The sequence below is a fragment of the Hibiscus syriacus genome, unplaced genomic scaffold (genome assembly GCF_006381635.1).
Source record: "Hibiscus syriacus cultivar Baekdansim isolate YM2019G1 unplaced genomic scaffold, ASM638163v2 tig00111837_pilon, whole genome shotgun sequence".
In the NCBI taxonomy this organism is placed as follows: Eukaryota; Viridiplantae; Streptophyta; class Magnoliopsida; order Malvales; family Malvaceae; genus Hibiscus; species Hibiscus syriacus.
In genome coordinates, this window is record NW_024063194.1 from 7,376,941 (window position 1) to 7,404,872 (window position 27,932).

A 27,932-nucleotide genomic window follows, 5' to 3' on the forward strand; every position below is an offset into this window, starting at 1 on the left:
ATATATAATATATATTATTTAAAATTTCAATTAATTAGGTTAACTGACCGAATTAACCAAACCTTGTTCGTTCGATTAATTTTTTTCTTGAAAAACGTTCAATTAACAATTAAAGGTAAAAACATTTTGGTTAATAGGCTAGTTCGATTCGACCAGTTAACCGAGCCGATCGATTGAACATCCTTACCTTCATGATGGAACGATTTTCAGCTATTTTTATTTCAAGCATAGATTAAAGGTGTGAAGATTGATTACTACCAACTAATCATAATATTTAGGCTTAAATGTACCATTTCCCCTATACTATACTATTTGTACCGAGTTGTTCGCTAAAGTATTTTTTTGGGACTTTTTGTCCCATAAAGTTTAAATCGTTATCTTACTTGCCCTAATTTGTTAATTCCGTTAAAAATATGTGGGTAAATTATATATTTAGTCACTCAACTATTTGTGCAGTTCTATTTTGGTCAATCAACTATTTTTGTTTTCAAAATCATCACTAAACTTAAATTTTTATTTTGTTTTGTCACCCAATTCGATTAGATTTATTTTTTAAATTTACAATATATAAGACTCAACACATAAATTTAATGTATAATAATAAATAATATTATAACATAAATAATAAACAACATATTTAGTTGTTAAAATTTCAATAAAAGAAATAAATGTTAAATTATCTATTTTGTAAATATGGCAAATTTTAAATTTGTATTTTAAATGAAATTTTAAAAAAATAGTGCTATTTATCGATCTCTAAGTCAAAACACTCATCTTCACTAAAGAACGTTCCATAAGGCATGCAAAGGAGGAAGAGTGTACCGATCCCACAAGGGAAAGAAATCAAAGACTCAAACAGCGTACTTCATCTGCTTCGATGATCGATGAGGTAGGAGGGTTGACCATGTTTTGAGCTGGGTCATATCTCTGGGTAAACAGAAATTTACACGTGTTAATTGAACACCAATGCTTTTATATACCTCGGAAAGAACCAAAAATAGATATCAAAGTTTCTGTTTTGAAATAGAAGAGATGTTTACTTTTGTTAGAAGAAATAGTTTTAATTTATTTTACTATTTCTTGGATCGGAAACAACTCATCCAAGCTTGCTGCAATGGCTCCTGCAAGTAGCGTTAAACCTTAAAAGCCAACGCCATGAAAGCAGGTCTTTTCTTTCTTTCTGTGTAATTTTAAAAACATTTAGAATTAGAAGCTAATTTTTAAGAATTTAATTTCTCTTGTTTCATGTTTTAACTTTTATTTATCAGTTGGATGATTGCTACTTGCTCGCTCTTTTCTCAACTTTCAGTGAAGAATTCAAAAAAAAAAATTATACACTGGATTAATGTAAACATAATAAAAAAATTATCTAAAAAATCATATATATGTTTTGATCACCTACCGTTAAAAAAAACAACAATAATGTTAACATGATTTTTTAATTACTTTTCAATCATGTCATTATTTTATGATGATATATCAATATCAACGCTATTTTTTTAAAGATCAGAGACCAATACATAACCAAAATGTAATATTATGTGTGATTTTTTTAAAAATTTAGGTACTAAAACAGATTAAAATTGATAATTTAGAAACTAAACACGTAATTTATCCTAAATTAAAATGATCGGATTAAATCCGTCATTTATTTATAGTTGAGGGATTAGTTGTAGAGTTGGACCAATATTAAAATAATAAAACAACAAAAGCGACAATTGTATACATTACGTAAGAAAAAAACTTTGAAAGCATAAATCTAATCAGCTTTCTTCACTGAAATCTCTCTCTCATCTCTGCTATGTTCCAGTCCAAACAAAACTAAACTTCATAAAAATAAAAAGAAAAGAAAAGAAAACAGAAAATGTTGTACAAATGTTTGGATTCCCTCTCCGTCAAAGATGTGGAAACGTCCGGGATATCGAATGAACTCGCCGAAGAAATTCACCAGAAGGTGTCGGAGATCGTTCGTAGTTACGGATCTAACTCGCCGGAGACTTGGAACCGAATTTCCAAACATGTCCTAACCCCTAATCTCCCTTTCTCTCTTCATCAATTGATGTATTATGGTTGTTACAAAGATTTCGGAGCTGACCCCCCTGCTTGGATTCCCGACCCGTAAGAATTTCCTTTTTTTTCCCATCTTTATAGAATTTATTATTTTACTTTGATCTTCAAGTTTTTTTTTCCTTTGAACTTATTTACAGATAAAGTGAAATTGAATTGACATGAACAAGGTATTTTTTTTTCAAATGTAGCGGTTATTTTGTTCGCTCGCAATCATCAAAATTAAGATTCCATTTTTTTTCTAACAATTTAGCTTAATTTATGCATGCAAACAATGAAAAGGCACAGATTTGATTGAATTAAAAAAACTCAATTACTTTTATTACCGCGAACTAAACTGAATGAGTAACTTGTACTCCGTTCTAATGGCAAAAATTTGAAATCCCTTGAGAAGAAAAAGAAAAGTATATTTTGCAATCGAAAATTGTACTTCTTGGATAGAATGCAGTGAAGAGAAGAATCGGACATTTATCTGTATAGTTAATAGATTTCTTTTTTTCTCTGTTGGCTACCCTAGAATAACTCTAACTAGTTGATGCTCTGATTCAAATAGTATTTTAGCTTGTCACATGGTTGAATCAAAAGGTATGACCCTAATATATGAAGATTTTCAATTGCGGAAGGTTGATGGATTAATACTGGTATTTTGTTTTTATTCTGTCAAATAATGTATGGATAGGGAGAGTGCATCATTAACAAATGTTGGGAGTCTATTGGCGAGGCATGGAAAAGAATTCTTTGGCTCCAAATACAGCGACCCTATTTCTAGTTTCTCTCATCTTCAGGAATTTTCGGTCTCAAACCCTGAGGTATGACTGTTATGATTCCAAGTTCACATTTTTTAAAAACATAATGATATTTGACGATTTTAATTTTGGGGTATTAATAAATAAATATTGTTTCCTATATCTTGATATGCCAGGTTTATTGGAAAGCTGTTCTGGATGAGATGTGCGTAGATTTTTCGGTTCCTCCTGATTGTATCTTACAGAGTCCATCTGAAGACAGCCACATATCAAATCCAGGAGGTAAATGGCTTCCTGGAGCTTTTGTGAACCCTGCGAAGAACTGCTTGGTTGTTAATAGCAAGAGAAATTTGAATGATACAGTAATAAGATGGCTTGATGAGGGAGATGATGATCGGCCTGTGAAAAGCATGATGCTTAAGGAATTGCAGACGGAGGTTTGGTATGTTGCTCTTCATCTCACAGATACTGTGTTTGTTTGTAGTTGCTTCTATTATTTATTATTATGTTTCCTTTGGTTTGCATAATTACAGTTAAGATAGTTTGTATTGGAATTTGGAATCTTCTCTCAAAATCTTAAAAGCACGATTCATCCAGACTAAATGACAGTGAAGTCGGAAGCGTAGAGTTAACTAAATTGTTTTACCGGATCCTTAGTTCCTTACATTCAGTGTTGAAGTTTGGAAAGCATAACATGAGATGTTAGCAAGTCCAAACAGCAATGGTATTGAGTAGTAATGTCTTCTATTAGTTCACAATAAGCCTCAATAAGATTAAACATCAGTAGTATTGTAATTTCTGTATTTTATTCTGTAGTGGCCAATTTGGAAAGTGTTGAAGTTTGGAAAGCATAACATGAGATGCTAGCAAGTCCAAACAGCAATGATATTGAGTAGTAATCTCTTCTATTAGTTCCCAATAAGCCTCAATAAGAGTAAGCATCAGTGGTATTGTAATTTCTGTGTTTTATGCTGTAGTGGCCAATTTTGTTCTTATAGTTGTCATGTAGTTTTGAAGGATTTTTAGCCAAACTGGTGTGCTCATTGTGCACATTACTGCTTCTGATTTTGAACATATATGTTGAAGTATGTCATAAATAGATGACATTTTAAAAATTTATATTATATTTTTGTCGGGTGATTTTACTTACTAGGGTGTGTGCGAATAGTCTTACATGTACTTTAGAATTTTTGAATGTGATTGATGGAGAGTTGTGACTTTGTAATGAAAAGTGTTGTTCTTATTACTTCTACCAACTTTTGATATCAAATTAACCAGCTGTACTTATTTGTTCTAATTTGTAGGTTAGTTGCACATGCACTTGATGCTCTGGGTTTGGACAGAGGATCTGCAATTGCAATTGATATGCCAATGAATGTCTACTCTGTGATTATCTATCTTGCAATTGTTCTATCAGGCTATGTAGTTGTATCCATTGCCGACAGTTTTGCTCCACCTGAAATATCAACAAGGCTTAAAATATCAGAAGCGAAAGCCATTTTTACTCAGGTTGTTTTCCTTTTTTCCTTTCAGCAGATTATGACATGTTTAATTATTGTATTTACAATCTCTTCTGAATATTTGCGACTTGTGTTTTTTCAGCTCATGCTCTTACCGTGCTTACATGACATTTGTTAATTTACATTGGTTCTGTGCAATGTAGGCTTCATATGTGCTTTTTTATTGGGATAGAACATTGTAAAAGTCACTTAGATGAAATTTACATAGAATGTTTCAGATCATAAATAGCATGATGAATAATGCCTCTGTGCTTTACATCATAATCCTTAACTAGATTTAGGGAAATACTTTCAGGCATCTGAAATGTGAGCGACATCCATTGATCTAATTAGACATTGCTTCAACTGTATGTGCTAGCTTCTGCTGCATGGGCATGCATTGCATACGGGTGGCACCTCATTGATGGTTCTTATGTGAATGTGACTAAGAGCTCAAATTCTAGGCATATTCTTAGGAACAATTTTTAATTAAATATCAATTTTTTTATGAGAAAATAACCTCAGTAACCAAAAATGCCTTATATTATACGATTTTAACCAATTTTTTTTGGATTTGTCAAAATGACCAACAAAATCGCAATGCGATCGATAATTCGCAACGCGATCTCCGGTATCGCAAATCAGTTTACAGATTCGCAACGCGATTCCGACTATCGCATTGCGATTTCTCAAATTCGCGTTGCGATTTTCCTAATTCGCGTTGCGATTTTCTTAATTCGCAACACGAATACGTAAATCGCAACGCGAATCTGTAAATCGCAACGAGATTCTGACTATCGCAATACTGAATTTCAAATTCGCAACTCGATTTCTGAATTCGCAGCATGTTTTAATTTCGCAACACAAATGTTTTGAGTATATAACTACGCAGCAGCAGCAACTCATAACCTAAATCCCTAAATCGCAACTCATTCCATCTCCATTTATCACTCTCTCCGGCGACATCCGTTTCTATATCCAACGACATCCTTCCTCATCCGGCAACAGGTTTTAGTTTCGCAGCTCGTTTGTTTAGTAAATTAATTTACAATAATGAAATCATCTAATGTTGATCATGTTTGGATAGATTTGTGTTTTGGAGGGTCATGGGAGAATGTTCATGGTGTTTTACAATATATGCCTTTACCCATGAATCTTCAACTAAAACTGTCATTAAAAAAGTTAACTTATGAAACTCTAATGTTACGTGTTGCAAATAAATTGAATTTAGAGCCCCTAAGTGGATTTAGGCTATCTTATCAGAGAAATGGTAAAGTTTATTTGTTAATCGACAATGAAGATGTTGAACGATTCATTGTTTACATTAGTGTTTCAAGTGATGATGTTACATTGTATGTTGTTGAACCTAGAAGTAGTGAAGTTGGGTCAGTAGCGGGTAGTAATTAACTAAGTTTTTCAACTCCAGTTTATGGTGCTCAAAATTTAATGGTTCCACCACAATTTCATCACCAAGCAAATATTGTTTCACCACATTTCCAATACCAAACACAATCTCAAAACCCACAACCTTTCCTTAATCCAAATCCCAATCAACTTTCAGCACCAAATTCCGGTTTTCGTATTGACCAGTTAGACGATGATGAGCCAACAGAAAAAATTGTGAGTACTAGTCAGTATTCGAAATTTGATCTTGGTCAATACCCGGACTTTGATCTTGGTCAATACCCGAATTTTGATGATGAAACAGCCGTTGCCGAGGAAGATGTTGATAATAATGAGGAGGAAGTTACGACTGTAAATGAACATGTTGAACATCCATTATGTAATTCATATAACACTGAAGAAGAAAAAGAAGAAGAAATCCCCAAAGAAAAGTCCCCGAAGAAAATGCCACGGGAGTATAACTGAAATATGCCAGAATTACTTCAGATACTGGAAGAAGAGTTGGTAAAGATAACAGTTGATTGTTACACAAAAATTATTCGTATCAAGAAAGATGATTGTTTTGATGCAAAGGAAGACTTGAAGATAGCTTTGTATACGAAATGTGTGGAAGATGGCTATCAACTAAAAGTTAACAAATCAAACAAGATTGTTTCGAAACAAGGTGTATGATTGACAAAAACTGTATGTGGCGTATGATTGCAAAGAGGTTAAAAGATTGCGAAATGTTTCAAGTTAGGACTTTTATTGATAAACATACATGTTCAAGGACCCAAGTTTTTCCTCACCATAGACAGGCAAACAAAAAGGTGTTGGGTGGTTTTCTGGTTGAGTTAATGTTTTTGAATGATAGGGTATATCGGGGACATGAAATTATGACTGACATGAATGCTCGGTTCAAGATTAGTATCTCATATTCTCAAGCTTGGAGAGCCAAATGTTATGCCTTGGAATTGTTGAGGGGGGCGCCAGAAGCATCGTTTGCCCAACTGCCGGCTTATTGCCACAATTTAAAGCTGAAAAATCCTGGGTCGGTAACTCATATCAAAACAGATAGAGATGGACGCTTTGAGTTGCTGTTTATCGTCATTGGTGCTGCGGTTAGTAAATCAATATAATTTTATTGACTCATATTTGTTAGTTACATGCATTTCACATTTAAATGATTATATTTCTTGTGTATATGATTTTGTAGATTCGTTCGCTTATTAATTGCATGCGCCCAGTTATTATAGTTGACGGAGCACATTTAAAAGGTCGATACCTTGGAGTAAACTTATTAGCAGTAGCCATGGATGCTAACAATGGGATACTGCCAATAGCTTACGGGGTTGACAAATCTGAAACCTCTGATTCATGGACATGGTTTATGGGGCATCTTAGGGATTGCATAGGTCCTATTAGCAATCTGACAATCATATCCGATAGGGCAAACTCAATTGACAACGCTGTTAGAAGATGTTTCCCAGATGCTTTTCATGGACTTTGTGGTGTTCATTTGTATAGAAATCTAAAATCAAGGTCTGCTGGTATAAAAAATAACAAATGGACATACTGGAAGGCTGTAAAAGCTTATCGGAAAGTGTATTTTAATAAGCATATAAACTGTTTAAGACGTGTTTTGCCTCAGTGTGCTCAAACACTAGATGTCGGGTTTGAAAGATGGTCAAGAGTACATCAACTTGGAGCAAGATATGGTTTCATGACGTCTAATAGTGCAGAATCAATCAACGCTCTAAGTCGTCATTCCCGGAAATTACCCATTACTATGTTAATGGAGTTTTTTCGAGCCTCTATTCAACAGTGGTACTACAAGAAAAGAAACCATGCATGTATTATTTCTTTAAATTCGTAACTTATCATATATTTTACTAAGTATTATTTATTTAAATTTATATGAATTGGAACATCGTGTTACACCATAGACAGAAAAAAAGATAACAAAACGTGTTGTGAAGTCAACGTCATGGAGAGTTGAACCATGTTCAAACACTTTGTTTAAAGTACTGGATAATAACTTAAATGGGCTTGTCGATCGAAATGCAAAGACGTGTAGTTGTATGAAATGATAAACATATGGTTATTCGTGTGGCCATGTTATAAAAGTTTCTCTTCATCTAAACCAAGATGATTCAAGCGCATACGCTATGGATTGCTATACTACAGAAGTATATCGACAGACTTATGGCGAGATTGTCTACCCTATTCCACATTCTTCTGAGTGGGACATACCAGATGACTTACAAACAGTTTTGCCACCAGCCATGGACAGAAGGCTACCTGGCCGACCAAAAAGTCACGATCGTATACCGTCTAAGGGTGAAGAGAAGAGATCGACATGTAGTCGGTGCAAGGAAAGTGGTCATACAAGGTTGACATGTGGATCATCAGTGCTAGGGGTGTGCAAATCCGGGTACCCGATTTCCGGGTACCCGGAACTTCCGGGTCGACGATTTCTCGGCCCGTGTCCCGACCCAGATGTTACGGGTACAGGGTAATCGGGTACCCGGATTTTGCAGGTACCTGGTAATCGGGTACCCGATACCCGGTTTTTAATTTTTTATTTTCAAATTATTAATTTAAAAAAATATATACACAAATTTAAATGTTTGAAACTTCGAATTACATACTCTAATATCTGAACATAAAATTTAAAAGTTCAGAATACAAAATATAATAATCCATAATATAAATAATTCATTATATTTTATATAATTATATATAAAAAATAAAAAAAATAAAAACTAACCAGGTACTCGGGTACCCGGAAAAACTAGATTTTGTGACCCGGGCCCAACCCGGAAAATGTCGGGCCGGGTACCCGACCCGGCCGGGTAATTTTTTTTAGAGAATTACCCGGTTTTTTTAGATCCGGGTTGGCGGGTCGGGTCAACCGGGTCGGGTAATTTTGCACACCCCTAACCAGTGCCATCACAATCATCTTTTCCTCTACCAAAATATGGATCATCATCAAAATCCCAATCACAACCGGCTTCACCTTATGGGACTGTTAACTTAGGTGATTTTTAAATGCAAACGTTGTATTATGTGTATATTATGTGTGAACTTTTAACATTTTCAGTTAGGCATGTATTAGTAACTTGAGTTTGAACATTGCTATGATAAGTTCAATTGTTATCACTTATTAGACATTCATTTGACTATCGCAACGCGGAAATCGCAACGCGAATATGACTATCGCAACACGGAAATGACTATCGCAATGCGGAATTGACTATCGCAACGCGGAAATGACTATCGCAACGAGAGAATCGCAATGCGGAAATGACTAATTTCGCGTTGCGATTTTCATTTTCGCATTGCGATTCACTCGTTGCGATTTTCATTTCGCATTGCGATTCTCTCGTTGCGATAGTCATTTCCGCGTTGCGATAGTCATTTCCGCGTTGCGATAGTCTGTTTTGCATTCAACATAATGCAGATTGAAATCAACAAATTAACTATTACATTTCAATCAATTAAACAAGCACAAATATTATGTACACATCAATTAAACAAATCAACATTTACAAATCATCTTTTACAAATCAATTAAACAATTAAAAAATAATAATGAAATCAACTTTTGCACCCATACATCCATTTCACGCAACTCACTTCAGGATTAACCTGCAGAAACCAAACATTGAATCAACAACACTTTCTACACATCTAAAACCTACAAACAGCAAATTATTGAATTCTAGCTACTTAACCAAACATTTTCAAACCAAAAAGAGTAAATATGTTTAACAAAACTTGCATTTGACTTACAAATTGTTTATGGACACTTTCATAACGCGGATGCAGGTAGACAGCGTCTCGCATATATCGCTCTAACCATAAAATGCCGAAACCACAAGCCTACTGCACCTCTATCTCTATCGGTGTGAGGTAGAAAATGTGTACTTCCTGTCGTCGAACGCTCTAAGCACATGCATACGAGAGGACCACAATCCCCTCTGGCTTCCTTCGTTTGTTGTGGCGCGGTCTCGTCTCTGATAACTGTAACATTGAACTTCTTTGGCTTTTTGTTTCCAGACTTAGTCCAATAATCAATTGCATCCAAGAATTTAGCCAAATGAGAGCTCCATCCCTTAATCATATCTCTCAAATCAGACAATGATATGTAATTTATCATGCTGTCATATACTATTGTCTTTAGGGATGGGAGCTGAAGCTCGACGAGAAATCAATGAGTACGGTCCAAAACAGGAATAAACACCTGCATCGAAATGTAATAATTCAAATCGCGCGCTTATTTATGAACACCTTTAAAATATTTAAACAAATATACTAACCTTATCGACCTCCCACCATGCAGGATAAAGTTTAGCTTGTCCATTAGCTAACACATATAATTCTTGTCGTTGATTCTTCAAGTGAACTACGTGAAAAGACATCGGCATAATTGTATATCGCGTTTTTTTTAATTTTTTCTTCAATTTCCTTACAATTAGAAGACGTGTCACCCATGCATCAATATATTGTTTTACAAAAAAAGACATATTAGTGAATTACATAAATTTTAAAAAAAATTAATCAAACTGAAATATAAGAAATATAAGACTTACCCCCCATCGAAATAGCTGTTGTCTTCAACCCCTAATAATACACCCCACCAAGACCGTTCAATCAACAAATGCATATCATCGTTGAGTTTGTATATGTCAGCGTAACACCCTTGGCTCCGCTCATGTAGATAAAAATCAACTGCGGTCTTAGCCCAAAGGGTATTATCCAGAATTGTTTCCGGTAGTTGTTTCCACTCCACTTCATCTGCCGGAATGGTACTGGCCGGTAACTTATACGAAAGCCAACAGTCATCCATCATGTCCGGCACGTGAGGATGCTTCTCAATAATTCGATATATTACGCCGTGTGAATCGGGCTCTAGAATGTTGGGAGAGACCTCTTCAACGATGACAGTGGCCTCTTGAACGGTGGGAGGGGACTCTTGAGGGATGATAGGGGCCTCTTGAACGATAGGGAAGGCTTCTTGAACGATGACAGGTGAGTCGGGCTTTTTCTTACGGATTCTTCGCACTATTGGGGTGAACGGAGATGTAATGGCACGTGCACGTCGTCTGATGCGTGAACTCCGTCTTGCAAGAAAAACCCGACGTAGAGCATCCACCTTAGCGGGCCGCTAAAAATAAATTAATACATAAATCAGTAAATAAACAGACATGATATTAAACAGTGAGAACAAAGACAAATATATTTCAAACTTGCACGGTATTCACCCAAGTCATTATTATATCATTGTTCACAAAATGCATCAAATAACATTCCAGAAGTAAGCACTTATATAAACATTTAAAAAGACAACATATAGGTTTAGTGCAGGTTCAATGACAACATAAAGAGTAGTAGTTTATTCTTGAAACTTAAATTTTCAACACTGTGAAGCTAGTATTTGTCTTTTGGTTGAAGTAATGCAATCCATTCAAGTTTCAATTTGCAGAAGAAGAATAGAATCTGAAACTTAAAATCACAACGCGAAAATGACTATCGCAATGCGAAAATGACTATCGCAATGCGAAAATGACTATCGCAACGGGAGAATCGCAATGCGAAATAAAAATCGCAACGCGATTATAGTTTCGCGTTGCGATTTTGGTTTCCCGTTGCGATTTTGTCGTTGCGATTTTCATTTCGGGTTGCGATTCTCTCGTTGCGATTTTCATTTCTCGTTGCGATTCATTTCGCGTTGCGATAGTCATTTTTCACGTTGCGATTTTAAGTTTCGTGTTGCGAAAGTAAACTATTTCTTCTTCTGCAAATTGAAACTTGAATGGATTGCATTACTTCAACCAAAAGACAAAACAAAGACAAATACTAACTTCAGAGTATTAAAGAATACACAGTTTAGCAGAATTGACAGCAATCGAACAAATTTACTTTCAACCAAAAGACAAAACAAAGACAAATACTAACTTCACAGTGTTAAAGAATACACAGTTTAGCAGAATTGACAGCAACCGAACAAATTTACTTTCAACCAAAAGACAAAACAAAGACAAATACTAACTTCATAGTGTTAAAGAATACACAGTTTAGCAGAATTGGCAGCAACCGAATAAATTTACTTCAACCAAAAGACAAAACAAAAGACATACTAACTTCACAGTGTTAAAGAATACACAATTTAGCAGAATTGGTAGCAACCGAATAAATTTACTAAGCAATCTAAGTGAAATGGTTAATCTAAGTGAAATTACGAGTAAATTTATCATCAAGTTAAATATGAAAAATCTTAAACTTACCTCGTTGCGTAGAGTATGAACCTCATTCTGCAACGATACTACCATCTCAAGTAGAGCGGCAACCTCACCACGTAAAGTAGACACCTCCACACGCCATGCACCATCGTTATCGCGTAGAGTACCGATCTCCTCACGCAAGGCGTTGACCGAATCACGTAACTCCCTTGACTCATCTCGTGGAGGTGGAGAACAGGGAGATAAAAGTCGTGGCATCTTTGCCGGTCGCCTATTATGAGGTGATGGTGGAGAAGAGGCTCGATGATGTGACGGGATAGGTGATGGCTCTCGAAGTGGAGGCTGCTTATCATTCGTGCCATCAAAAAAACGCTGACTAGCTTGCCTCCAATCAGTGGCAAGCTCAGCCTCCGTGGGTGTCAGTCTCTGTAATGGAGTGTTGGCCTCCTAAAAATATAAAAACTCAAATAAAGTTAAACGTCTACTATTAATAACTTGTTTATATATGATAGTATTTGTGTTAACTTACATTATTTATTGTCGCATATGGTATTAAGTGTTCCCAATCCAACAGACGTTTCCTCTTCAAGGAAATAGCCCTAAGAATATCATTTGAAGTTTTTAATGCATATGTCTGCATGCTGGGGAAAGCCTCGAATATCCAAATCTACAAACAATATAATAACAAACATTAGTAATTGTTAAATAATTAATTATAATTTTGAAAACATTATATAGAAATTCTTACCTTAAAGGCCCAAACAAAGCCTGACAAAGTGTATTTCGACCCATCGCCACGCATACTTTTGCGGTCATCAAAAGCAGACGACAACTTAGTCCAAGTAGCTTTCCATATATACGAACCCCACGGAAACAGATTCCATGCATTTAGGTCCTCTACCAATAATATTAGCTCCTGAGGAATAGGTTGTCTGGCCTCTCTGTCTAAAACGCCGGCATACAAAAGTACTAGAAGGCATACTCGGACAACATCGACGTTATTCATCCGTGTAAAACCATCTTTCTTATTAAACAATTTCTTCAGGTCGTCGACGTGTAAGTTCGGCTTCTCTATTGACTCATCAGGAAAAAACCGGGATAACTATGATGGGCGGGTGCTATGACGAGTGTACCGGCCTACATCATCGTGTTCGAATCGTAGACCAGTGATTAAGCAGAACTCCTTCCGCCCAAAACAAGTATACGCCGGTGGAAAATGAAACCATATCTCTTCCTCACCACGTTGTATACTGTCATGTAGATCGCTAGTCATGGTCTGAAGCCACAAATGGGTCAAATTAGCATCTCCACCCGGATGCTGTACTCTCATCCATGGCTCGAAGCAGGTTTCCTCAAACAATTTTCTTTGTGCAAGTGAAAGCTTCGAAGCAATTGTAGTAGTTAGGCTAACTTTATTCCTTAATGTCAATAAAGCCGAAAAAAATTTCTACAAAAACAATAAACATACCAAGTTAGATATACCAAAAACTACACTGTGAAGATATACAAAAAACAATAAACATAAAGAGTAGTAGTTTATTCTTGAAACTAAAATTTGCAACACTGTTTTGTCTTTTAGTTGAAATGAAAATCGCAACGAGAGAATGACTATCGCAAAGCGGAAATGACTATCGCAACGAGATAATCGCAACGCGAAATTAAAATCGCAACGAGAGAATCGCAACGTGCGATTTTCATTTCGCGTTGCGATTCTCTCGTTGCGATTTTCATTTCGCGTTGCGATTTTCATTTCTCTCGTTGCGATAGTCATTTTCTTGTTGCGATTTTCATTTTCATGTTGCGATTTTAAGTTTAGAAACTATTATTCTTCTGCAAATTAAAACTTTAATGGATTGCATTACTTCAACCAAAAGACAAAACAAATACAAATACTAACTTCATAGGGTTAAAGACTAAACAGTTTAGCAGTATTGACAACAATCGAATGAATTTAATAAGAAATCTAAGTGAAATGGTTAATCTATTATTGAAATTACCAGTAAACTTATCATCAATTTCAATATGAAAAACCTAAAATAATGCAAAAATTTTAAAATAAAAATAATTAAAAAAACTAACCCTCGGAGGTTGATTTTTTATTTCTGAATGATTGTGAGGGATTTCTGACCGTGAATGGTTGTGAGGGGGAGATGGGGACGGAAATCTTCGGAGATGGGGACGGATTTTGCCGTAGAGAGTGAGAGATGGAGATGGGACTGAGTTGTGATTTTAGGTTTTTAGGTTATGAGTTGCGATTACGGGATATACTGTGGACGGTTCAGTGTTCCGATAATTAATATTCGTGTTTAGAATTTGAAAATAAAATACGCGTAGCGATTGTAATGGCGCTTTAAATATCGCGTTGCGACTTACGGATACGCGTTGCGATTTTACGTATTGTCGTTGCGATTTAAGGATACGCATTGCGATTTACGTATTCTCATTGCGATTTACAGATACGCGTTGCGATTTACGTATTCTCGTTGCGATTTACGGATACGCGTTGCGATTTTACGTATTGTCGTTGCGATTTACGGATACGCGTTGCGATTTTACGGATACTTGTTGCGATAGTCAGAATCAAGTTGCGATTTATATGTTCGCGTTGCGATTTTCATATTCGCGTTGCGATTCTGGAAAATCGCAATGCGAATTTGTACTATCGCATTGCGATTCTTCATAATCGCGTTGCGATTCTGGGAATTGATTTGCAATTCTGGAGATCGCGTTGCGATTTTTATTTCGCATTGCGATTTTGTTAGTCATTTTGGCAAATTCAAAAAAAGTTGGTTAAAATCGTATATTATAAGACATTTTTGGTCACTGAGGCGATTTTCTCTTTTTTTTATTGGTATTGAGATGTTTGATCAACATGCTCAAGTATTTTAGTTAGCAGCTCTTTTCCCCTTTATTTTACTTTTTTTTGTTTGATCTATTGATAGTTCATCTTAGATGAGAGTATCATTATTGATGCTATATCTAGAACACTTTTCACAAACTTGTTTAATATTGTTACTTTGTGCCCCTTCCTTTAGTGAATCTCTTATCTCTGACTTACTCCTTAGTTTTTTGTTTTCTAATCTTTCCAGATCCTCAATTAAGTGCATGTACTTGGTCTTCTCAGTTTAATTCTTTGGTGGTTCTATTTCAGGATCTTATTATTCGTGGTGAAAAAAGACTACCTTTGTATAGGTGAAGTTCTTTAAACTTTGTGCTCAACCGTTTAAGGCAGTGTGTTCTCTATATTTATATTTCTAATAAAAAAAGTTATCTCACAATGTAGCTTCCATTTTGCAGTAGAGTTGTGGAGGCTCAGGCTCCAATGGCCATTGTTATCCCAGCCAGAAGCTCTAGTTTCAACATTAAGTTGCGTGATGGAGATATTTCATGGCCTGATTTTCTAGAAAGAGTTAAAAAATTCAAGTAAGCACTCTATTGCTTTTGGGTAATAGTCATTTGTATCCCTCTACCTTCATTTTTCTGGAAGAGAATCTATGGAAGTTTGTATAGCTTGCTTTGAAACCAAATCTGATCGATGTTCATGAGATATCTTTCATTTTCTCTATTACAGAAGTGATATGTTGTTTTTCTAATTGGAAAGAACCAAGACTTGTACTTTAATAATTGTGGATTTTTTAAGTATATTTACTTTAATAGTTACGTGTCGGAGAATATTCCTAGCTGGGATGAAATAAAAAGTTTGTTAGGCTTAGGTAGTTATGCAGTGTGCCTTCGTAGCAATTTTCAGATGCAATGGGCATATTTGGATGTTGATAATATTAAAACAATCTTCTTTAGTGAGAGGCAACTCTCTCTAGTAGCTTCTTGAAACTCCATATTCTATAGTTTGCAAATTATGGCATCTCAAACACTCAAAATAATGTCATTGGAAAAGGCAAACTTTAGATATTATAATAATCAGTATTTATTGAGACGAATTAGACCAAATTAACCAAATTCTCGTCCACTTTTCATATTGTTCTATTAAGTGGCTGTCATAATATAGATTCCTAAATTAGAAATATTATGTAGGATTTTGTGAATATTCTTTTAGTAGTTACAATGACTAACTTTAAGGGATTGTATCATTCCCTAGAATTAGTTACTTTCCTAGTTTAAGAGTTTCCTAAGTTAAGATAGCTTGTATATAAATATGTAACAAACCCTACAAAAAATATAAGAGTTTTACAGTGAATTACTTGACTTTTAACTTGGTATCAGAGCTGTTTTAAGCTCATTTTTGGGTCTTGTAAATCTCGGTTTAGCAACCTTTTCTTTTCCCTAAACCCTTCCCTTAAGTGTGTATTGTTAGCCCAATAAAAACATGGTTGAGGTGGTCGATACCAGCAGTTCTGAAACTGTTCAGGAAGGCACAATGAATGAAGGGAGTTATTCTAACCCGGTTGGTGATTTGCAAAATATACAAGCTGCCTATAAGTTGAATGGAGAAAACTACCTTAAATGGTCTTAGCTAGTTTGTACATTCCTAAAGGGTACAGGTAAGTTAAGCCATCTTCTTGGAACTTAACCTAAGGAGGGAGATCCTAGGTTTGATTCTTGGGATGAACAAGATTCATTAGTTATGTCCTGGTAATGGAATTCAATGTGCCAGAGATCAGTGATACTTGCATGTTTCTCAATACTGCCTAAGATATATGGGAGGCTGTAAAACAAACTTACTCAAAGGTTAAAGATGCTGCTCAGATTTATGAAATCAAGAGCAAGATTTCATCCACCAAGCAGGGAAGCAAATCAATCACAAAATACTTTAAACTACTGCAATATCTTTGGTAGGAGATGGATCACTTCCAGTTTATCCAAATGAGGTGTAGTGAAGATGTAGCAGTCTTAAAGAAGTTTGTTGAAAAAGATAGAATTTACGATTTTCTTGCTAGACTAAATACTGAATTCGATGCAGCGAGAGTTCAGATTCTTGGAAAGAAAGACCTGCCCTCACTAAATGAAGCTATTGCAATCATTCGTGCTGAGGAAGGAAGAGAAGGAGTAATGATTGAAAGCAACCAAGTGGAGAGTTCAGTCTTAGTCAGTAGAGCTGTAACCGAGAGGAAAATTGGTTTGCAACAACATATTACTAAAGAAAATAAACCATAAGAAGCAAAAACAGTGAATAGGGACTCTTTATGGTGTACTTACTGCAAGAAACCTCGCCACACAAAAGAGAAGTGTTGAAGATTTCATGGGAAACCACAAACAACAAATAGAAATTAAAAAAAAGGATCATCAAGGGGACAAGGAAGAACATAAACAACCAAACACTTGGTTGAGGACTCTAAAAAACAACCTGTTGAGTTTAACATAGAAGAAATAGAGAAACTAAAGAGTTTGCGAGGGTTACTAGAAAACACCCCTTTTACAGGTACATGTAGTATGGTTTTCTCAGGTATATCCTCTTCTCAGAACTCTAAGGCCTCGTTTTTACCTACCTAAAGCTCCTGGGTAATTGACTCAGGAGCTACAGACCATATGACCAATTTTTCACTAAGATTTATCACCTATACACCCAGTTCTAGCAACAAAAAAAATAACAATTGCATATGGTACAATGATAATAGTTACTGGCCAAGGAGATATTGTTATAAGCAAAACCCTTACATTAAAAAATGTCCTTCACGTACCAAAGCTATTTACTAATCTTCTATCTATCCAGAAAATTACCAAGGACATTAACTGCAGTGTTCTTTATCATTCCTCTTAATGCATTTTTTAGGAACAAGGAACGAAGAAGATGATTGGACATGCTAAGGAAGTAAATGGCCTATATTATTTTGAAGACCCTAGTGGACAAGTCAGTGCCCTGAACTCCCCACCTTTTTCACTTTTATTAGAATTCAAAAACAATAAGGACCAAATATGGCTTCATCATCTCCGCCTTGGTCACCCATCCTTTAAAGTTATAAAGCTTATGTTTCCCTCTTTGTTCAAATCCTTAAATATTGAAGAATTCCATTTTGACATGTGAACTTGCAAAACATAAAAGAACTTCTTTTCCAGTAAGTAATAAAAAAGCCTCTAATCCTTTTACCTTTATTCACAGTGATATTTGGGGACCATCCACTATTCCAAATATATATGGGGCCTGATGATTTGTCTCATTCATAGATAATTGTACCCGAGTGTCATGGATATTTCTTTTAAAACAGAAATCGGATGTAACCTCTACCTTTGAAACCTTTTATACGATGATTAAGAATCAATTTGGGACAAACATAAAAAGGTTTCGATCAGACAATGCTAAAGACTATTTCAACCAAGTCCTATCACCTTATTTCCTAGAGAAAGGCATCATACACGAGTCCTCTTGTGTGAATATGCCTCAACAGAATGGTGTGACAGAAAGAAAGAATGACCATATTCTTTCCAAAACAAATTTATTTCAAACAAATGTCCCTAAAAAGTATTGGGGGAAGCTGTGTTAACTGCCACCTATATGATAAATAGACTATCCACTAAAGTCCTTGAATCTGAAAGGCCTATTAAAATCCTAACCAATTTCTTTTCAAATTTCAGCCCCTCACTTAACCTTAAACCGAAAATATTTGGTTGTGTTTCCATTGTTCATATACACTCCCAAAATAGGGGCAAGCTTGATCCAAGAGCATTAAAAAATATATTTTTTTGGTTACTCTTCCACTCAAAAGGGGTATAAGTGCTATCATCCATCTACAGGGAAACACTTTGTTTCGACTGATGTTACTTTTGCAGAAAAGGAAAGCTATTTTACTCGCCCTTATCTTCAGGGGGAGATTTCATTCAGGGAAGATAAGGACAGGGATTATTTCCTACTTCAACCTTTCATTGACTTTCCTGCACCAGCCCAGCAACCTATTTCTGTCTATCTGCCTATCCAACCTGTCCAACAACTTGGTTTTGACCAAGAACCTGGTTTTGACTAGCCTACCACCTTACAATCTGATCCTAATACCCCCATAAAAAAACTCAAGACAGTACTCGTTCTCTGTTGGTTTACTCGAGGAAGAAGACACCAGTGCAAGTCCAATTATCTCCTTCCTCTCCTATACAAACCGAGGTAACTACCGGATCTATCTCTGATCCAAATGCCACTGAAAAATATGATTATGTTTCTGATCACAGGGATTTTGATTTTCCTATTGCAATTAGAATAGAAAAAAGAACTTGCACCACAAAAAACCCTCTTTACCTATTCATTTCCTACAAGAACCTATATTGCAACCACAAGGCCTTCATTATTAGCCTAAATACCATTAACATTCCTAAAAATATGTCCGAGGCATTAGAAAATGAGAATTGGAAGAATGCCATGCAAGCTGAGATGGAAACATTTGAGAAGAACAAAACATGGGACTTGGTGAAACTACTAGAAGGGAAGAAAACAGTGGGGTGTAGATGGGTGTTTACAGTAAAATACAAATTAGACAGTTCTTTAGAGAGGTACAAAGCAAGGTTAATGAATAAAGGGTACTCTCAAACTTATGGGATAGACTACCTCAAGACATTTGCTCCTGTTGCAAAGATGATCACTGTGAGAATTTTGTTGTCATTAGTTGCCAATCAAGGATGGAAATTACAGCAATATGACATTAAGAATGCATTTTTGCATGGGGATCTTTAAGAGGAAGTCTACATGGACATCCCACTTGGATTTGGTCCAAGTAGTGGGCAGGCTTTGTGTAGATTAAAGAATGCCTTGTACGGGCTAAAGCAGTTCCCGAGGGCCTGGTTTGGAAGATTTACCAAAGTGATGTTAAGACTGGGCTACAAACAAAGTTAAGGTGATTTATACTTTATTTGTGAAATATTCCTCTTCAGGGGAGCTACTGCTTTACTGGTTTATGTAGATTATATCATACTTACAAGTGATGATTTGAAAGGAATTGGTGACTTAAAGAAGTCTTTGGTGAAGAAATTCAAAGTTAAAGATCTTGGAAGACTAAAATACTTCCTTGGTATTGAAGTGACACATTCACAGTAAGGAATCTTCATATCCCAACAGAATACACCCTAGACTTGTTGACAGAAATTGGCAAACTAGGATGCAGGCCAGCAGAAACGCCAATAGAAGTTAAACACAAACTCAAAGATTCAATAGTGGATGCAATAGTTAATAAATGCTCATATAAGAGATTTGTGGGAAGACTGATTTACTTATCACACACCAGACCTGACATTGCTTATGCAGTTCGAGTTGTGAGCCAATTTATGCACAATCCTAAAGAATCACACCTAAGGGCAGTAACTCAAATCCTACCGTATTTGAAGGGTACACCAGGCAGAGGAATTTTGTTTAAAAAGGGAGAAAATTTGACTTTGAAAGCCTATATTGATGCATATTATGCAGGGTCCATGGTTGATAGAAGATCAACTTCAGGATATTGCACCTTTCTTGGAGGAAATTTAGTGACATGGAGAAGCAAAAAGCAGAATGTGGTGGCTAGATCCAGCACAGAAGCTGAGTTTAGAGCAATGGCACTTGGGATTTGTAAATTGTTGTGGCTTAAAATTATTTTGGAGGATTTAAAGATCAAATGGGAAGGACCAATGAAGTTGTACTGTGATAATAAATAAACAATCTATATTGCTCATAATCCAGTTCAACATGATAGGACAAAACATGTTCAAGTGGATAGACATTTCATAAAGGAAAAAGTTGACAGTGGACTAATTTGTACTCCCTCTGTGTCCACTGGAGATCAAGTTGCAGATGTACTAACCATGGGACTACCTGGGAAGTATTCTCAGAAGTTAGCAAGCAAGCTGAAGATGGAGGACATCCATTCCCCAGCTTGAGGGGGAGTGTCAGAAAATAGATTACAAAATTAGAAATATTATGTAGGATTTTGTGAATATTCTTTTACTAGTTACAGTCCCTAACTTTAAGGGATTGTATGCTTCCCTAGAATTAGTTACTTTCCTAGTTTAAGAGTTTCCTAAGTTAACATTATAGCTTGTATATAAATATGTAACAAACCCTATAGAAAATATAAGAGTTTTACATTGAATTATTCGACTTTTAACAGTGGTTGATATTATTGTAACATCTAACATGTAATTGTATTTATCGGAAAATCACTTGATTATTGATTTCTTCATTAATTGCACGTAAAAATATCTGCAAGACTTTAAGTTGTATCTTCCCTTTTTTTCTTGTTTGAATTTTTGATCTCAAATTTCAGGGGAGATGTGTTCAAGGCAGTGGAACAACCAATAGAGGCATTTACAAATATCCTTTTCTCATCTGGAACTACAGGTAACTTAAAAAAATCTTCTTATTTCTTTCAAACAAAATGGAATTTCATGAGAAGGGGTGGCCTGAAATCATGGTTATACTTATAGTGTAATTTTTACGTCTTAAACATAATAAAGCTTAATTCAGTTCAAGAAAAATTACCAAATGTTCGTCTTAGCATAGTGACATCAAATATTTGTCGATAGAATGTTTCCAGATGGGTCATGGTATGGAGAAAAATGGTGTCGTTATGTTTGGAGTAGTGTCCCAAATGTAAATTAATGGAAACTCTTGTGCTTGCTTGATGTATGTTCAATCAAGTGACCTCACCTGGCAATTTTATATGTGGGTATATACCAATAAAATTTAAGAGACCAATTTCCTACCTTTGATTGTAGGAGAAACGACAATAAGGAAAATACTTACCATTGTGTCTTCTGAGTTATTATCAGGCATGATAGTTTTGAGTATTACAACCTAGGTTTTTTCTTCCTTTGCTAGATTCCTGCACCAGTTACTTTTTTTCTGCATCCCACACCAAGTGATGACCAAATTTAGGGCTAGATATCGAGAAATGAGAGTAAGTTAATTTTAAAAGTTTAGTCGACCGTTAGTTATTCTACTGTCAAAGTTGTTAAACCAAAGAATAGTAGGATAGGGCCAAGAAGTTAAATTCACATTTTCGAGCTAAATTTCCATAATTCAAAGCAGGCTGAAGGAAAAAATGAAATTGATGGGCTAATTGAACCTATTTCTTGTGCAGGTGAGCCTAAGGCAATTCCATGGACTAATGGAACTCCTTTCAAAGCTGCTGCTGATGCATGGTGCCATATGGACATCCGCAGAGGTGATGTTGTTGCATGGCCTACAAACCTTGGATGGATGATGGGTCCTTGGTTAGTGTATGCTTCATTGTTAAATGGTGCTTCAATGGCACTATATAATGGATCTCCCCTTAGTTCTGGCTTTGCCAAGTTTGTACAGGTAGTAATTTATTGTAAATATTGTCAGAATGGTCTTTTTCACAGTTGTTTCACTAGAGAATGACAAACCTTGACTTGTATAGTCAGATTATAGAATCTTCACGCGCACACATATACCAATGGAGTGCGTATGAAGGAATTTATATAATTTTTGTCTTGAACTTTACTTATTTTCACTAAACTTGCCTAGGATGCAAAAGTAACAATGCTTGGTGTCGTCCCTACCATTGTTCGCACTTGGAAAAGTACAAACTGTATTGCTGGAAGTGATTGGTCGTCCATCCGGTAAGTTTTCATATTTACTCAAGCTTGTTTGTCTTCATATGATCAAATCACTAGCGACAATGTAAGCATTCACTTTCTGAAACTGGCAGTTGCTCCGGGTTTTTATTAGAAAGTTGACTTGCTTCAGGTTTTTATCCAATATTGATTTTTCCTGGCTATGTCTGCTGTTTTTCTGAAACTTGCAGTTGCTTCAGCTCCACTGGTGAAGCTTCTAATGCAGATGAATACCTATGGTTGATGGGAAGAGCTTACTACAAACCGGTCATTGAATATTGTGGTGGGACTGAAATTGGTGGTGGTTTTGTTTCTGGATCATTTCTACAGCCCCAATCATTAGCTGCTTTCAGTACACCTGTTATGGGTTGCCGCTTATTTATTCTCGGTGACGATGGCCATCCTATTGTAAGCGCCAATCCAACTGTCGTTACTGAAGTATTTTGATGGGGGAAGTATACGTGTTTAAGTACAAATGTAAAATAAAATGCAACTAATTTCTTGAACTTTGTTTAATTTTAAGCCTGAGGATGCTCCGGGGATGGGAGAACTGGCCCTTGGCCCTCTTATGTTCGGTTCTTCAAGCATGCTGCTAAATGCCTGTCACTACGATGTTTACTTTAAAGGAATGGCTACATGGAATGGACTGGTGAAGAATTTGTTGTTCTAAACAAATTTTTAATTTTACTTTGGGTGCATTATCATCTGTATGATCTGTAGTTCTAATGCAGTCTTAATGGTGGAAGATTATTTGAAATGCTCGACCCAGTGCAATGCGAAAATGCGCTGATTGTACATGTACTTCATAGTTAATGGATTTAGGAAATGTATAGGGTAAAGCCAATCTATGTTTGGAGGATTATACCCCACATATTTAACCCTGAATGTGACATACACATGTGGAATACGAACGCCAAAGGAAAAAAAAAATGAAGTGTTCGGATACTATATGAACGAACTATCATTACCTTAAATGCCTTAGTTTTAGTGTATTTTCGTTCAAGTAAAACCTTTGTGTCTGAATTTACCTTTGCAGGTTCTCCGAAAGCATGGGGATGTCTTTGAGCGCACCTCTAGAGGATACTATCGCGCACACGGTCGGGCTGATGATACAATGAACATCGGGGGTATCAAGGTATTTGTTTGAACATATGGAATATATAACCTTGTGGTTTGAGGTTTAAGTATTCCAACTATATAAAGATCCCCATTAGGCATATTTTGAGAGCTGCTAATTGGGAATCATTAGGCATATTTTGAGAGCTGCTAATTGGGAATCGGATAAATTAACTAAAGAAAGAATAGGTTGATTAATAGATTGTGTGTTTAGGTTGTTACGTTTCTGAGTTGGTTGTATTAGTGTAGTTAGTTTGGTGTTTTAAGTGTTATGTTGTAACAGAAGTTTGTTAGGATCTGGCTTTGTATTATTCTTATATTAATAAATTATTAGGCACTCTTTTCCTCCTTCCAATATCCTTCACATTACTGTTGTAACATGGAGGTTATGAAGGGGGGTTTTAATGAGACCTACTCTATTTCTATCGAAAAAAAGATCCCCATTGTTTTTCACCTAGTAACCATCTACATAATTAATCAAAAAAAGTAACCATCTACATAGTTCACATTTCCAAACATATAGGGATTTGGCCGTCACTCGCGCATGCCTCCAAATCTCAGTTATCACGTCATTGTGGGCTGAGATTTTGTTGTTGCATTGCACCCCTTATGAAGCATTGTCATGTTTCGGGTGGCCGGAGCTCATTCTCACAGTTGTCTTTCTAGAGAAAAGTCTTACCAGTCTTTGCAATCTTGATGCTCAACTGGATAATCGGTTGAACAGGTCAGTTCAGTTGAGATCGAACGCATCTGCAATGCAGCCGATAGCAGTGTACTTGAGACAGCCGCCATTGGGGTGCCGCCAGCAGGTGGCGGCCCGGAGCAACTGGTACTTGTGGTAGTGTTCAAGGATCCCCAGAACTCAAAAACAGACTTGGATCAATTGAGAATATCTTTTAATTCAGCAGTCCAAAAGAATCTCAATCCATTGTTCAAGGTAAGTTGCTGATGTCTTTTTTTTAATATATATTTCATTGTTAATCTTACAAAAGTAATAATATGTAGGTTTCTCGTGTTGTGACGGTCTCATCTCTTCCAAGAACAGCTAGTAATAAGCTGATGAGAAGGGTTTTGAGGAAGCAGTTGGACCATAATTCTAGAATATAATTGCACAACATATACATGAAGAGATTCCATGTAAAATTATAAAACCTTAAAACTAGTTTATTGCACTTTCTTAAACTTTTATACTATTAATACTTGCATGAATTAAGTGATCTAAGTGAGAAAGAAATTGTTGATATTTTTTGAAGTCTTGAGATCGAGCATTAGGAATATTAGGACGTGGACGTTCAATGTCAAATGATTGAGAATTATCTTTAAATATATATTATCTTGTATTTTTCCATATTAATTAGAAAAATACTATTAATACTTTGTTGTGAATGGAAAGGTCTGACATTTTAAAAACAATGAGATTTTGCAACGTATAAAACGAGCAGTTTCTTAAATTCAATAATAAACTTTACTCTCAATATACCAAAATTCTTTAAATATGTTACAGATTTTTAATTAGATTTTAATATGTTACAGATTTTTAATTGTCTTTAAATATATTATTAGGATATTTTTTAAGGGTGCAATTGAACATCAACGACAATTAAAATTGATTAATGTAGTTACATGCATAATTCTCTTATTTTTCAAGCTTTACAAGAGTCAAAAAATGTGTATTTAAGTATTTTAATTAATCTTAATTTGGTGAGATTAGTTAATTATAATGGTTAATTAAATATACTAAATATAAGTAAAGATATATTTAAGTTCAATTATCATTTAAATCTTTTTAAAGGGAAAGACAACAATTAAAATAATTATACATGAGCTTGAATCAAATTATCTCTGAGATTAAAGGGATAATTGTTATTTTTAAATGTATCGGATTCAAGTGCTAACAACTTCCCTATATTAATAAAAAAAATAATTACACATTAACTAAAAATAATAACTTTAATATTTTTCCCCAACGATGCCATCTCCATTGTCGTTCATATAATGCGAATAAGAAAAAAATGTCAAATTCCAACTAGTAGTTCTCTTGCAATACATCTCGACTCAACAATTGATTCTTGGCTTCGAATTGGTGAGTTATACCACTACATAAAACAAGTATATAGCGGCGTTTGTCGCGGCGTTTTTTAAGTAAACGCCACTAAATTTGTACATATTGTGGCGTTTATATATAAAACGACACTAAATGGTAACATTAACGTCGTTTTTAAACAAACACCTCTAAAACTCATACTTTAGCGGCGTTTATTTGACAAACGCTGCTAAAGATAAGTACTTTAGTGACGTTTGTAAACAAATACCACCATAAATCATTCTTTAGTTGCGTTTTTAAACAAACGCCGCAATAGGATACATATATCGTGACGGTTTTAGCGGTGTAGACAGACAACGCTAAAACCTAGCACTTTAGTGGCACTTTAAGCAAAAACGCCTGCTAAATACTTGTACTTAGGGGCATTTGTATACAAACGTCGGGATAGACTCGTACTTTAGTGGCATTTATATACAAACACCGTTAAAGACTCATACTTTAGTGACATTTTATGAATAAACGCCGCAATTTATCAGTACATTAGTGGAGTTTGTATTTACAAATGCCGCAAGTTTACAGTTTCTAGGTCTCGCCCCTTTAACCCTTTTTCATTTTCCCCCTTCACCTATTTTTTCATTCCTGCCGTTTACCCAAACTCATCTGCCGCTTCTTCGACGATCTCACTTTTTCTGCGCCTCTCTTGTCGTCCTCCCGTTTCGCCTAACGAATCGGAACACTCCCGTTTCGCCTCTTTTGTCCTCCTCTTGGTGGCTCTCTTGTCCTGTCTTCTCGTCTATGCAGCCGTTTCTACACTATTGAATCCCACCATAAATTCTGATGATGCCAGCTTCGAGTCTAAAGAAGGGAATCTTTAGATTAATCACTATTGAAACCAGGTAATACTGAAGTTTGAATTTGATTACTTCCTTTTTGGTTGATTGGAAAGGTTAATTTTTTCCACTCATTTGGTTCTATTTAGGAGAGAATACAACTCAAAACTTCTCGCTTGTATAGGCAGGCTGGCGTTAATCCTTTGGCAGGTATCCTTTTGATTAATCACTTGAAATTATTTTTTTTCATATTTAATTAAATTTAGCTTCTTTTGAAAGCTGTTTTTCCCCTTTGTTGGTATCTTAGCTAATAAAAACTGGTGGTAGAGATGATTGTATGGCAATTGACTTGAACTTAAATGTTAGCATTGCTAATTATTTTATAAAAGAGAGTGAATAATGAATTTACGATGCAATGGTTCATAGGAAAATGCTCATCAGTATCTAAAAACTGTCTTTGCAGGTTGCTTGCCTACTTTAGCCACTATTCCAGTCTGGATAGGCTTGTATCAAGCTCTTTCAAATGTGGCAAATGAGGTAATAAAGTGGTTGACGTAACATTCCGATTTCTGAGTGATGTTGGAGAACTCTTTCACATGTTGAATAACTTTCATTACTGATTGTGAAATTTTTTACTCAAAGGGATTGTTGATTGAAGTTTTCTTTTGGATCCCTTCTTTGGGTGGGCCAACTACAATTGCTGCTCGACAAAGTGGATCTGGGATTTCTTGGCTTATTCCATTTTTGGTAATAAACTTACTCCCAAACTTAGAAGGTCAACAATTCTCTATTTTATTTTTATATATATTTTTAATGCTACAGAGGTGTTAGAGAGCTGATTGTTGTTACTTATTTAATTATTTTAATCTCTTTGGAATTCCTTATTTTACCTTTATAATTACCCTAAGAATTCGTAGCATATTTACCTTTGGTTTCCATGAATGAAAAAAAATGTGACTATAAATTTATAATAACTACTAAATTTGTGTGAAGCTAGGCATAACCGCATTTTACTGCTGAGATTAGATTAAGAATAGAAAATTAAAATTTTGAGATGTAGCTTCTGTGACCAGGCGCAGAAACCACGTTCCTCCTTTGGTTCATACATCTAATTTTGTTGTCTAACATATGAGGGACAATGATCATGTAGGATGGCCATCCACAATTGGGTTGGCATGACACTGCTGCATACCTTGTTTTACCCGTGCTTCTTGTTGTCAGTCAATATGTTTCAATGGAGCTGATGAAGCCTCCCCAGGTAAGAAGAACGAGCTTCATTACTACCATTTCTTTCCTATTTGACATATTAATTTGGTTAGAAGTTTAAACCTCTCAAATTTTTTTGGACAGACGGATCCAGCCCAAAAGAACACACTTCTTGTTCTCAAGTTTCTTCCGCTTATGATTGGTTACTTTTCGTTATCTGTTCCGTCAGGTTTATCAATTTACTAGTTGGTCTCTTTTAGCACTTTTACTGAAACAAATAGACTTGTCAATATTCACTTTTCTGATTG

The 27,932-nt window shown here is 35.5% G+C and overlaps 2 protein-coding genes across 2 annotated transcripts; both read left to right on the top strand.

Annotated features, from left to right (window-relative positions):
* Nucleotides 1-1,734: 1,734 nt before the first annotated feature.
* Nucleotides 1,735-24,737, top strand: LOC120171911 (probable acyl-activating enzyme 17, peroxisomal). The gene is made up of 14 exons (XM_039179517.1): nt 1,735-2,118; nt 2,747-2,876; nt 2,990-3,255; nt 4,118-4,322; nt 15,092-15,132; nt 15,238-15,363; nt 21,114-21,187; nt 21,930-22,150; nt 22,340-22,434; nt 22,620-22,836; nt 22,952-23,077; nt 23,465-23,563; nt 24,269-24,481; nt 24,550-24,737. Exons 1-14 carry the CDS (start codon nt 1,865-1,867, stop codon nt 24,649-24,651), a joined length of 2,169 nt encoding a protein of 722 aa, XP_039035448.1. The 5' UTR covers nt 1,735-1,864; the 3' UTR covers nt 24,652-24,737.
* Nucleotides 24,738-26,428: 1,691 nt separating this feature from the next.
* LOC120171801 (inner membrane protein PPF-1, chloroplastic-like) lies at nt 26,429-27,870 on the top strand. Its single transcript, XM_039179449.1, has 7 exons — nt 26,429-26,484; nt 26,568-26,628; nt 26,726-26,753; nt 26,882-26,955; nt 27,061-27,165; nt 27,569-27,676; nt 27,769-27,870. Exons 1-7 carry the CDS (start codon nt 26,429-26,431, stop codon nt 27,868-27,870), a joined length of 534 nt encoding a protein of 177 aa, XP_039035380.1.
* Nucleotides 27,871-27,932: the final 62 nt, after the last annotated feature.

Bases quoted from the DNA above. Each gene is read 5' to 3' on its own strand.
- LOC120171801 (XM_039179449.1), top strand. From the start codon at position 26,429: ATGCCAGCTTCGAGTCTAAAGAAGGGAATCTTTAGATTAATCACTATT. The intron at 26,485-26,567 runs GTAATACTGAAG...GGTTCTATTTAG, and splicing joins TTAATCACTATTGAAACCAG to GAGAGAATACAACTCAAAAC. The intron at 27,166-27,568 runs GTAATAAACTTA...ATGATCATGTAG, and splicing joins CTTGGCTTATTCCATTTTTG to GATGGCCATCCACAATTGGG.
- LOC120171911 (XM_039179517.1), top strand. From the start codon at position 1,865: ATGTTGTACAAATGTTTGGATTCCCTCTCCGTCAAAGATGTGGAAACG. The intron at 22,435-22,619 runs GTAAGTTTTCAT...TGAAACTTGCAG, and splicing joins AGTGATTGGTCGTCCATCCG to TTGCTTCAGCTCCACTGGTG. The intron at 23,564-24,268 runs GTATTTGTTTGA...TCGGTTGAACAG, and splicing joins TGAACATCGGGGGTATCAAG to GTCAGTTCAGTTGAGATCGA.